Source organism: Diabrotica undecimpunctata, chromosome 6, assembly GCF_040954645.1.
Source record: "Diabrotica undecimpunctata isolate CICGRU chromosome 6, icDiaUnde3, whole genome shotgun sequence".
In the NCBI taxonomy this organism is placed as follows: Eukaryota; Metazoa; Arthropoda; class Insecta; order Coleoptera; family Chrysomelidae; genus Diabrotica; species Diabrotica undecimpunctata.
The window spans coordinates 91798573-91811694 of NC_092808.1; the positions used below are offsets into that span (position 1 = coordinate 91798573).

The 13122-nt window shown below is 31.9% G+C and overlaps 1 protein-coding gene across 1 annotated transcript in view; it reads left to right on the forward strand.

Annotated features, from left to right (window-relative positions):
• LOC140443550 (coiled-coil domain-containing protein AGAP005037) overlaps positions 1–13122 on the forward strand; it is a 1206743-nt gene that overhangs the window by 1034733 nt on the left and 158888 nt on the right. Inside the window, exon 9 of the mRNA XM_072534868.1 lies at positions 10910–11041. Within this exon, the coding sequence (XP_072390969.1) occupies positions 10910–11041 (132 nt within the window). The remainder of the gene's footprint in view (positions 1–10909; positions 11042–13122) is intronic.

The window sequence follows — 13122 nt, forward strand, 5'->3', positions numbered from 1 at the left end:
AGTTGCGTAACATGATACATCTTACTTCAGAGAATACAGAAAACAGAGTCAAAGTAAACAATCATGCATTGGACAAATTTATAGTAAACGAAGGATTAAGGCAGGGCGATCCTTTGTCATCATTACTCTTCAATTTATGCCTAGAAAAAATAATGCGAGAAGCGAAAATCAATAGAGAAGGACTCCTATATCATAAAAGACACCAAGTTTTGGCATTTGCGGATGATGTAGTGTTGCTGGCAAGAGGAAAAAAAGAGCTACAGGAGATAGTACAGAGAATAGTAAAAGCAGCAAAGAAAATGGGACTTTACATAAATGAAACTAAAACAAAATGTATGCAGTGGACAGATGATCAGTTCAGGGATGGACAAAAGTTTAAAGTTGAAGTAGAAGAAAGATCATCATACGAATTCGAAATGGTAGAAAGATTTACATACCTAGGTACAATAATATTACGTAAACCTAACATTAAAGAAGAAATACAAGCTGGAATAATGGCAGGCAATAGAAGTGTACATGCTCTTAGTGGAATGTTGAAAAGCAAGTTTTTATCAAGAAAGGCAAAAATACAGTTATACAAAACAACTATACAACCAATAGTAACATACTGCAGTAAGACATAGACAATGACAAAAAATGAACAAAATTTACTGGAGATATGGGAAAGGAAAATCTTGAGGAAGATATATGGAGGAATTTTAAGGGACGGTTAATGGATAAGAAGATCAAATGATGAGTTAAAGAAATTATATATTCAACGTAACATAATAGGAGTCATAAAGGCACAGAGACTAAGATGGCGAGGTCACCTAGAAAGGATGCCGAATACAAGGACTCTAAAAAGGGTACTAAACTACACTATAGCTTTAAAAAAGAGAAAAGGAAGGCCAAAAAATAGATGATATCAAGAGGTAGAAAAAGATATGGAAGAAATTGGACTAGAAGGCCAGAAAAGAAAAATGAATAACAAGAAGGAATGGAGAAAAATCACATATCGAGCCAGAGAAGATCTCGGTACATAAATGAAAGGGAAAATGAAGAAAGAACAAACTTTTTAAGCCATGGGCCTCTAAGGCCGTTAGTGCTATTGTATATATATTAATAGTGCCCTATGACATCTCGTCTGTAACTATATGTTCATTAATAATGAAGACACTGTGTATGGCCCTTTTGGTAGTCGCCATGTTTGTTTTTTCTATTTTAATATATTCGTGATATCCGCCCCTTTAATTTAACGTATAATACGCTCCAATCGGACCAATAACAAAGGAGATATTACTCTTAGCAATGCTGCAATGTGTGATTTTTCTGTATCAACATATTCACTACCTCCTCTCCTTTCCAATGATGTATCATACGTCCCGATCCGACAAATTAATCTACCTCCACTATACAACGCTTAAAAAATGAACACAATGAACCTTAGCATTTTCTTATGGGATTTTTTTGACTACCGACCTAATAATAATTGTGGTTCCTCCATGTGCTGTGACATCTGAATGATTTGTGTAGTAGCTAGTGTAGTTCGAATATTTAAAATATCTTCGATGTATCAAATGGATTTTATAAACAAGCATGATGTCTATATTATGGTTTATAGTGAAGGCTTTTACTTCTGTTCCATGTTTTGCTAGCCATTCCATTAAGCTATTGTAAGCAACCTATTTATTTTGTTAATTTAGTCATGACAGTGGTAAGAAGATTTAGTATTGTTCCCATTTATGCCATAAGATTTTTCAGCATATTTTTAAGTTTATCTATATCGTTTGTATTCTGAACTCTTGATGTGCTCGCTGTATCATTTAATATTGTAAGTGTCCAGAATTTATATGAGGCTTAGGGGAACTTTGTTCTGGTTTAAGAGTCGTATATTGTTTTTTTTTGCAATTCTTTATAGACAGAGCAACCTTTGTAATTAGCATTAGGATGGTTACCCTCGCAAAGTATACATTTTACATTGACTGTCCTTTCTTTATGTGAACATAGCTTAGTTGAATGATCTCCTGTGCATTTAACGTATCTCAGTCTATGATAGCAACATTTGTTTGTGTGCTCATAACGTTGGCATTTTGTACATTATTTATGATTTGGGGGCTCAATCTTTATACGACAGTTTAGTAGGTAATCTAAGTTGTATATTTCTTTATTATTATTAGCTGAAGTTATGTCAATGTAAAACTTAGCTAATGGCACTTTAAAGTGTTTTAGATTGCATATATTCTCAACTTGATGACCATGTTTCTCAATGACATTTTTTAATTCTCTTCTTTTGACTAAATAAGAAATGTTTTTAAGGACAATTCTAAAGTTTCGTTTTTTGTTTTGATTGGTAGGTATGAAATTTGATTCTCTTATCACGTAAATCCTGTGCTATTACTTTGTAAACATCTATTGTTTTTTCTTCTGATCTAAAGATCTTAACCTGATCGAAGTTTAATATTTTGATTTCATAAACATGGTTCACTATCTGATTTAATAAGTCAGTGAGTAGTGATATATTCTTGACACCACTAATGAAAGTTGGAGGTGTTTTATTAGGTTATATTATTAATATTCTCGTGAATATAAAATAGTTCAAAAATTCCAAAATAATTAATTATTTTATATAATTATTATATTATTAATCGAATGTCTGCTTATAGAATGCTTCATGTGGCGCGAACATGTGTTCGTTTATCTTCATATGACATACTACATATGGCTTTTGCTCAATTGTATTCTAAACAAATATATGTTTAGTTAACCGTTTAATAAAAGGACATAAACAATTAGTTATATACGAGTATTTACTTATGAACAAAACCGAAAAGTATGTCAGATGGGAATGTAAAACAACATATGTTTATGTTTTCTAAAATCTCAATCCTTAAATTAAAGCGACAAGTAAAAAATTATTTTAAACTCACAATTCTTAAACCAATACGTCAAACTAATAGTTGCTTATCAATGTAACTGAAGTTTATTTTAATGAAGGTTTTTTTAAATCTCTATTATATTTGTCTCTCAGTAGTCATGAGAAAATAAAAAACTTAATAATCTTTATAAGATATTAGTGGTCGAAATGCAAAACCTGACATCAAAACAAATTTGACGTAAGAAAAAACTTATAACTATAAACTACTGGATTGGAGTTTTTGTGTTTTAAATGAAATTTAAATTCGGTCATGTCGGGTTTTGCATGTTATAGGCTTGGGCATATTGTTTTTTGATCAAAAACTATTGCTTATGGTCATGGGCATACACCAATAATATCAGAAGATACAAAATATTTAAATATCTAGACGTAAGTCTTCTTACAAACAGAATTTTCCAGTTTTGTGCTCGTCTGCTTCCTCCTCCCTCAAAACATCTTGAGATGTTCGGCAACTAGCTTCTTTTCTACTAGATTTTCATCAATGGCTCTTATGAAAGAGAATACTGTTTTATTGTTTTGCCATAGTCAACGTTCCAGTTTACATATACTATTTTTTTACCTGGTTTTAGTGGCAAACCTAGCTTCACCACCGAAAGTTTTAAACGTAATTTTTGTTTCCTTCTTAGCGAGGATTTATTTGCTTCTAGCTTCTTTATTTTTGCTTCTAGTTCCATGACCGTTATCGATTGTTCGATCATGTTGCCAACCATATTTACTATCGTGACTTTATTGACAGCTCTTAATATTGATGTAGTCGATTTTCCGTATTATTGTCTTAGATTTTTCAGCCATGATGTTCTTCTTCTATCAGGATCACGTTTACTTTGAATCTTTCCCTGAATGATCATGCTCAGATATAAATGTTCATATTTTTCAGTTTGTCTCATAATGTGACCGAAGTATTTTAGCTTTCGTCTCTTTATTATATTGACCAGTTGTGTTATTTGGTTTAGGCCTCTAAGGAATTCTTTATTTCTAACTCTGTCGACATATCTTATTTGTCGACTTTCAAGCGTTTAAGCATCGCCTCACTTAGGGTTCACGCTTCCACTACATACAGTACCACTGGAAAATATAGCAATATGTCATTTGAACGAGAAGGTCAATACTAAGGTCGTGGCTGCAAACTACGTACCTCATCTTTTTAAAAGTGGCTCGAGCTTTTTCGATGCGGATTTTTATGTCTACGGTTGGATTACAGCTGACATTGATATTACTGCCAAGATAAACGAGGTTCTCCACTCTGTCCAGTAAGACATCTCCGATTTTTATACCGTCATCCTGTATACAGTTTTGTTTACTAACGATTATATATTTCGTTTTCTTAACGTTGAGTTTTAATCCGCACTAATGATAGGTTTATTTTATTTTGTCCATTAGATTTTGAAGATTTTCTCCACAATTAACCAGCACTAAGGTATCTTCGGCATATCTAATAGTTTTTACGGTTACACCATTAAAAATAATACCTGCTCTTGTCTCCATTAGGACTTCCTTTAATAAAGGGTGTTTTTTTAGAGGTATAGAAATGTAAGTTGAAAACACTTTTTTAACTATCGGCCATTTTGACAGTTGTCAAGTGATTTATGTTTAGTTTTATTTTGTATTTTATCATGAATAGACTGACGCCTGAACAACGCTTCCAAATTCTATAAATTTATTTTGAAAGTCATGGTTCTGTTCGAAATACGTATCGCGCACTACGTCCATTTTATGGTCAACATAGTACAGTGCGTACAGAAGAAGTTGTTGTTGATGTAGAGCGTAGCATAAAGGAAGACCCGAATCAGTCTATCATCCATCGTGCACAGCAGTTGGATATGTGTCCATCGACTTTATGGAAGATTTTGCGAGAAGATCTTCGTTTACGTGCTTACAAAAACCAACTTGTGCAAGAATTTAACCTACACTATCACCTAGCAAGGCGTAAATTCTGTGAATGGGCCCAAAACAAGATTGCCGTTAATCCTGATTTTCATAAGCGAATTTTGTTTAGCGATGAAGCTCACTTTTGGTTGAATTGTTGAATGTCAACAAACAAAACTGCTATATTTGGAGTAAAGATAATCCTCAATTGTATGTTGAGACACCATTATATCCAGAAAAACTGACTGTTTGGTGTGCTTTGTAGGCTGGTGGAATCATTGGTCCGTATTTCTTCAAAAACGATGCTGGTCAGAACATTACAGTCAAAGGTGACCGATAAAGAGCCATGCTTACTGAAGTTTTTATTCCTCATTTAAACAACTATGATGTGCAAAAGCTGTGGTTTCAACAAGATGGAGCAAAATGTCACACAGCTCGTACCACAATTGATTTATTGAAAGAAACCTTTGGTAACCGAATAGTTTCACGTTTTGGACCTGTGAATTGGCCTCCAATATCGTGCGATTTAACACCGCCAGACTATTTTCTGTGGGGATATTTGAAGTCGCTAGTCTATGCCGATAAGCCTGAAACGATTGACCACTTAGAGAATAACATTCGCCGCGATATTGCCGATATACAGCCCAAAATTATTGGAAAAAGTCATCAAAAATTGGGCCTTCAGATTAGTCTACGTCAGAGCCAGGGGTGGCGGTCAAATGCCAGAAATCGTATTTAAATTATAATGTCAAGAGATTATCTTTTAAATAAAGTCAATTTCATGTCAATCTTAAAAATCGTCTTTGCTTTATTTCAATTCAAAGTTCTATACTTCTAAAAAAACATCCTTTATTTGTTTTTAATACAAATTTAAGAGTAAAGGCGATAGTTTGTAGCCTTGTCTCACTCCTCTTTTTATATTTATTGCATCCAACACTTCTTATTCAACTTTTATTCTTGCCACTTGAGGCCATTAGAGGTGTGAAATTCTTCATAAATCTTTATTGTTCAATCCAGCTGTTTTCAATATCTCTAGCATTTTTTTATGTCGGATATGTTTTTTATTATTTTAACTGTTCATTCATATCTGATATTCTGTGTCCGTTTTTGTCTTCTAAATTTTGGGATAGTTGTTTCCGTTTGATTTCGGCGATTTCTTTTAATTTCTTGTGCAGATGAAATGTATCATGTTTGTTTAGGTGCATATGCTGGTAATATATTCCCATTTACTGTTTTTGTTTGTATTTGTAACATTAATATCCTAATTACTATTTTTATTAAGAATAAGGTACAATTTACGTTCAAAATAAGTTTATTTTTTACGTTTCGATTTCCACTTCGGAAATCATTCTCAAAACAATAATGTTTTGTGTTTTGAATCAAGTTTCAGAATTTGGCCTAGGTAGGTATATTCTTGAATTTGTTCTATCTCATTGTCATTTATCCGTTATACGTCTGGTCGTCAGTGTTTGTCATTGTTTTTTTTGTCATATTCATTTTTAGGTCGAACTATTGGGAACTGTCTGCGAGTATTAATCAATCAGTTGTGCTATATTCAAACGCTTCCAAATTTTAACTAGAAAACTGAATGTGATTTTTTTCATCGAGACATCTAAAAAAATTATAGTTAAATCTGTGCTTTCCATTTATATAACAGAAGGTATTGCTGTATACAGGGTGAGTCATGAGAAAGTGTATGTATGAAGACCTCTATGGAAAATAAAAAATGAACATTAAAAAGTGTCTGCTCCATTATTTAATAATAATATACAGGGTGAGTTATGAATTTTGCTGAAATTTCCCTTCGTCATAACTTTTGAACAATAAGATCCGGTTTTAAAAAATTATTTTGTTTTGTTTATAAAAAAAATTTCACCTTGTATACCGGTTTTAAAAACTCTAATAAGAAGTTTATAAATTAGACAAATAGTCAATAATAATAGTCTCCCGTTTTATACCGCTCGCGGCTTTGGGAGTATAGCAGGGTAGTCTGCTATATCTAGGGCCTACGGTATACAAGGAAGGTAACATGGCCAGTGCTACGCTTCAACCGCCTATTATTATACCTGGTTTTACCCAATGTACTCATTTTATTCAGGCTGAGTCGACCTGGGGCCTATAGACATTTTTAAAAATGTCAAGTTGTTCTTGCCGGCGGTAGGATTCGAACTCCGGACCACCGGCATGCGAGGCAAGCATCCTACCGCTTGCGCTACGCAAGCCCATAGTCAATTAAAATGACATAATTACGTTTTACCCACACGAGTACTTAATTTTTAATTAAGAATCAAATTTTAACTGTGAATTAAAAGTTTGGCAAACTGAACACAGATTTAAAAAATGTGACTTTACTTGAAAAAATTTAATTGTTATAAACAAACTTTTAATTAAAAAAATAAACCGGATCTTAGTTTTTCCTCTTTGATTTATTAAAACTGATAAAAATTAGATCCGGTTTTGAAAAATTAGTTTGTTTTGTTCAAAGAAAAAATTTACCCTGTATAGTTTAAAGTCTCTAATAAAAATTTTATAAATTAGACAAAACGGTAATTAAAATTGCATATTTATTTTTTTCCCACACATTACTTAATTTTTAGATAAAAAAATAAATTTTGACTATGAATTAAAAGTTTGGTATAAAGACAGATTTAAAAAAATGTGACTTATCTTTTAAAAATTTAAATTTTTCGGGAGTAGTGAATTGTGAGGCTCGGAAGGCATAGCAAAATAATTTGATGTTGATTCGCAAATTCAAACATTTCAACCGAATATTCAATATTAAAAGAATATTGACAAGTTTTCTTGGAAAATAATGTTTTAACCACTCCAGAAAAATAATGTTATTAACCTATGCTGATTTTATTGACAGGTAGAGGGCAGTCCCAGAAGGCATGTTGTCGGTATACTCTTCTTTCTTCATTTTGCCCTTCATCATGCAGGTGGAAAAAATTTCCTTCCGCATTACAACAAGCTATGAGTGTAAAAGTTTCAACTCTTTCTGTAGTTTCCGTTGAGGTGATGTTAAACACATTTTTTGAACCTTTCGCCTTTTTTAATATAACTTCTAGAGTATTTACTTATAGGGCTGACTTGTCTATCTTGAACATGTGCCAGGGCTTGTCATAAAGTTCATAATCTTTTCCACATTTTTTCCACAATTCGAAATATTTTTTTACCTCATCGCGATTCATTGCGTGACTAAGTGAAACACCAAAAATAAGCTAGTCATATCCAACTCTTTCCTTTCTTTGGTTGAAACAGAGTTTGATTCAAAATTGATTTGCGAAGCGGTAAACTATAGAGCGAACGTCGCGTCGTCACGTGTTAATGGAAAACTGCAATTTTGCATATCTTGTATATGACGAACAAGCCTACATTCGTTGTCTTTCCTAAGCGGCAATCGGGGCCCATGTTATCTTTGACGAGATTTCCAAATTTTACCTGTCTCTCTAATGTTTTTTTAATTCCATTTTAAGTTATAGATGTATTTATAATAGAAAAACCATTGTCAACAGCTTGGACGACGCGGACAAGATTTTCTTAATTTCTTAAAAATCGGGATACACCAGGTTTTCTTACGTAATTATTTGGCATCTTAAAAAAATACAGATACCTTGTATGGCCAGCTTACCCAAAATTGGGATGGCCATTTCACCCGATCTCACCAGCGAAAAATATAACATTGATTTTCGCATGTGAAAAATGAACAATTACTTAGAGATAAATAGTCATTGAAGGGAATATAAGTGACATTATTTAACGCCATACTTTGTATAGTTTTTTTACTTATTAGATGGCTTTGGTACAGACTAATTAGACAGAAAATTTGTATAAAATTAAAATACAGTTTTCGTGTTACACATGTTTAATTTATAATAAGTATAATACATAATAACTTTTATTGTCAAAGTGGCTTTCGAAGAGGCATATCGACGTCAGATAACCATGTTACTTTACAAACCTTAATTAATAAAGCTTTTGCAACCAACCAAAAACTGATTGCAATATTTTTTGATATAAGCCAAGCTTTTGAGAGAAATTGAAGACACTGCATTTTGAAAAATCTAAGCGATAACGGGATTTAAGGTAATATACTAACATTTGTAAACTATTTTTTAAATAATCTATTAATAGAAATTAGGATAAATGGCCATAAAAGCTCAACAAGAACATTAGATAATAAAATCCGTCAAGGTTCCATAATAAGTTCAACATTATTCTTAATTGCTTATCAATAGTGTTATTCATGAAATTAAAGCACCTATTAAAACCAATATTTATGCAGACGACATCGTCGTTTATACTTAATCAAACAATATAGAATCGGCAACTAAAATTTTACAAAATTTTTTAACTCGGCTTGAAAATTGGACGTTAAAAACAAACTGGGTTTAACTTCTCTACAGAAAAAACACAAAACAGATCTCGGTATTCAAGTGACCTAACTTTAAATGATTTATCATTAAAACAATCAGAAGAAGTTAATTTTCTGAGTTTAACTTTTACGAGAACCTTAAATTGGAACTTGCATATCAACAAAGTACAACATTCCTGTCAATCTAGGTTAAACATACTCAAAATTCTATCTAATAAAGTTTGGAGTGCAGATACTAAAAAATGCACTTGGTGCATTTAGAACTAGTCCCACTAGTAGTCTACAAGTTCTAGCTAAAGAGTCACCTTTAAACATAAGGCAACAAAAATTATCACTAAACTACATTGCCAAAATTTCATTTAAAAAACAACATCTTATTTTCTCTTAAATTTTCCACCCTGGCATCCGTTCTTTTAAAACGACAACAAACTTCATACCTCTAATAGAAAGAATAAAGTCACAAATTTTAACATGGACTCTCTCTCCTCGATGGACAACCCGCCTACAGGGTATTGATCTAACTCTAAGAAAGTACCCCAAATAAAATACAAACTTCTCGATAACTAAACATCTTGAAGAAATCATATCCCATTACGCCAAATATTTACAAATATTTACCGACGCCTCTAAAACCCCAGGAGGACATACTGCTGCGTACTGTTCTGATGAAGAAAACTCTTCTACAGCATACACTTACCTACAAATTGTAGTATACTCACAGGCGAGACCACAGCTATATTAAAAGTCTTAATTTTTTTCAAAACGAGTAACACGATGAGTGCGTCATCATTACAGATTCTTACAGATACAGATTCACATGCGTTATTAAAATTAAAGCAAATTTATATAACAAATTCCATTATACAAGTAATAAAAAATTAATTAGAAATACTTTATTCCATGGGAAAGGACACAGCTTTCATTTGGGTACCATCACAAAGTTAATCTGGAGAAATGAAAAAGCAGACCAACCAGCAATTACAAGCTGTTTCAACTTAGAAGATACTATAAAAATTACAAAGTATCCTTATAGTGACATGAAATATCTGATTTAAATTCATTCCAATAACATTTTTCAAAATTACTGGGAAAATTTAGCAACCAAATTAAACCCAATATGCTCAAAGGGAACAGCTCTTTGAATAACCCCACAATTTGATGAGATCAAGTAATTATAACCCGTTTAAGAATTCATCATATTGCTGTCACATACAAATTTTTAATCAATAAAGATCTACCACCAATTTGCAATAACTGATCCACTTCATTGACAGTGACACACTTCCTGCTTGACTGCCCATGTTTCCAAAATCAAAGAAGAATGCATTGAATTTCAGATGACCTCAAGTCCATCCTGACAGATAAAAATTAAAATGTATTAAAATATTTAAGAAATATAAAATTGTATTATACTATTTACCGTACATTATCATATTAAAACTATTGTGTTTGTCATCCCACTAATAACCTTGCGTGGTTGATGTGGAATAAGTGTTTTAAATAAAAATAAAAAAAAAACTTTTATTAATATATGTCAAAAAGTTTTAAATATATCCAAAAAATAATTAGAAACCGTTATTTCACAATATCAAACTTTTTTATGAAATATTTTTTTCTAACATTTTAATGGGCATGTTTAAATTAGATCCTAATGCAAAATTACTAACAAATATTTGGATAATCAAAAATAACCCACTTACTACTTAATACTAAATATTATGTTTCTTTTATAAATACTTTTATAATTTTAAAAGGTGCGCCTCCCAAGCCACAACGAACATACAGAAACGGGGAGGCGCTTCCACAGTCCAATGATGGCCCACCTAGACCTCCAGAACGATTTGTTCCATTTCAAAGGCCTACCAACCCAATATACAGTATACCAGGTGGGTCAACACGACCTCTAAAACAAATAAGATTGGATTTATTATAAATAAATAAAAAATTTTGAATTTACGACTTCCGCACTAAAGTAAAACAAAAATGTTTCATTTTTAAGTTTCTTATCAAGAAAGAATAAATCTTAGCAAAATAATGTCGACACGTTAGGCTATATCTAATATAAATATATAGTGATGTCACATCACAACTACAAAATATTAAGGGTTGCTTGATTTTATGTTTTTCTGTTTTAATATTATGCATGGCATGGACTGTGTCAGACTAATAGTTGTAATGTAAATATGTATGTCTATCTGGATATTATCAAAAAGTTTTGTTTTTCAAAAGAATCTTTGATACATAGTGAGATAAATCTTATAGTAAATAACAATATATCTTTCTATAAAAGATAAAAAAATCGGAATAAAACTTTTTGGTGCAAACCTTTAATAAAAAAACAACGCGAAGATAATAATTGTAATCATGATTTGAAAGACCTAGGCCGAACAGCAACAACAGTATTCTGTTGGCCTCCAACCAAATGGTCGGATTCCCACACGCGTACCAGAAACAAATTTTTAAGTGTATTTTTGGTGAAGTTTAATGTTCTGTCTTTTATATGATTTTTTAAAGAAAAGGAAAATTAATGGGATCTCTCTTAAGTAGTGGTGCTTTTAAAACTTGACCATAGCTCTGAGAATGGCTTTGTAAGCCGAAAGCGTTTAGCTAGGAAATAAATTTTACACTTTTCTTTTCCATTCTTCGGTTAAATAATTTATTGATTCTGGAATATCGCTATTAATATTTTCAAAACTCTAACTAGGTGAAGGCTATTTATCAGACACAAGCACTATAGATTGAATATCTTCCCTTTTTATTACTGCACATGATTAAGCTATTGTGAATATCTCTTCCATTTGATTTTGTTTTTATTCTCATACCAAGTATTTACATTAAATGCATGCAATAACACTTCTTGCTAGCTCATCGTAATGGATCCGAACTATGTACCTTCAAGATGACGTCTTTAAATACAAGTATTAAAACTTGGAATTTTTTAAAACAAAAAGAAGAATCGTTGCCTTTTCTTTCTCGTTTTGTCCATTCACTGCAACAATGCTGCTCTTTAGACTGTACTTTGCAGCACTAATGAATACTTACAGATTATCTTTTTAATATCACCAAAAATATAACTCTTTTTATTACATGAATCGATTACAGTTTTCAGCACAAGATAAACAGCTACCGTTTTACCTTCAATCAAAAATGCTCTGCAAATGAAGCCAACTTATGACATATTTAATAAATTTTGTAACAGCACAGTTTAAAAGAAAAATACCATCTACAAACTCATCTATTCACTACAAAAAACCGTTTAAAACTGACTGGATTTACTAGAGTGTAACGTAACTTGCCCGATAGAAGGGTTAATAGAGAAAGGAGAATTTCAGATGCAAGAAGCCAATTGCAAACAGGCGTTTAGGTGTTTTGAAGGACACACAGGTGAGCTTTGGGACTTGGGTCTATAGATCTAGGATGGGGTATATTTAGAGAAATAAATTGAGAATTAGAAAGTATCGATGGATATGACAGAATTTGGTACTAAAAGACAGAAAAAAAATAAAGGGCGTCACCTAGTCCTTTTTCAAGGGACGAGAAAAACTCGACACTTTACCAGTGAGAAGATTATTTTAAGAAAGATTCTAAAAAAAAGACAGATATGCTTAACCTCTTTAAAAAACAAAAATGTATACATCGTCAAAAATAAAGAGAAGAAAACACACTTAGCCTATATTGTCGCTTTATTTTTCTTTCAGATTTACCTTCTTATTAGTTACCAAAAAAAAAGGAAGATAATGAGAGAATATTAAACAAATAATTGCTACAAATTAACAATTTTTATTTCTTAAAAGTTCAGCCAAGCAAATATTGATATAGAACGTCAACATATTAGCAAAATAGACATATATTAAACAATGCAACTGGGATAATTTTAAAATTTAAATTTGGACGAATCAGGTTTTAGCAAATGTTCCTAGAATTCGTGGAATACCTTTATAACTGGGTAAAGCTGAAATGTGAATTA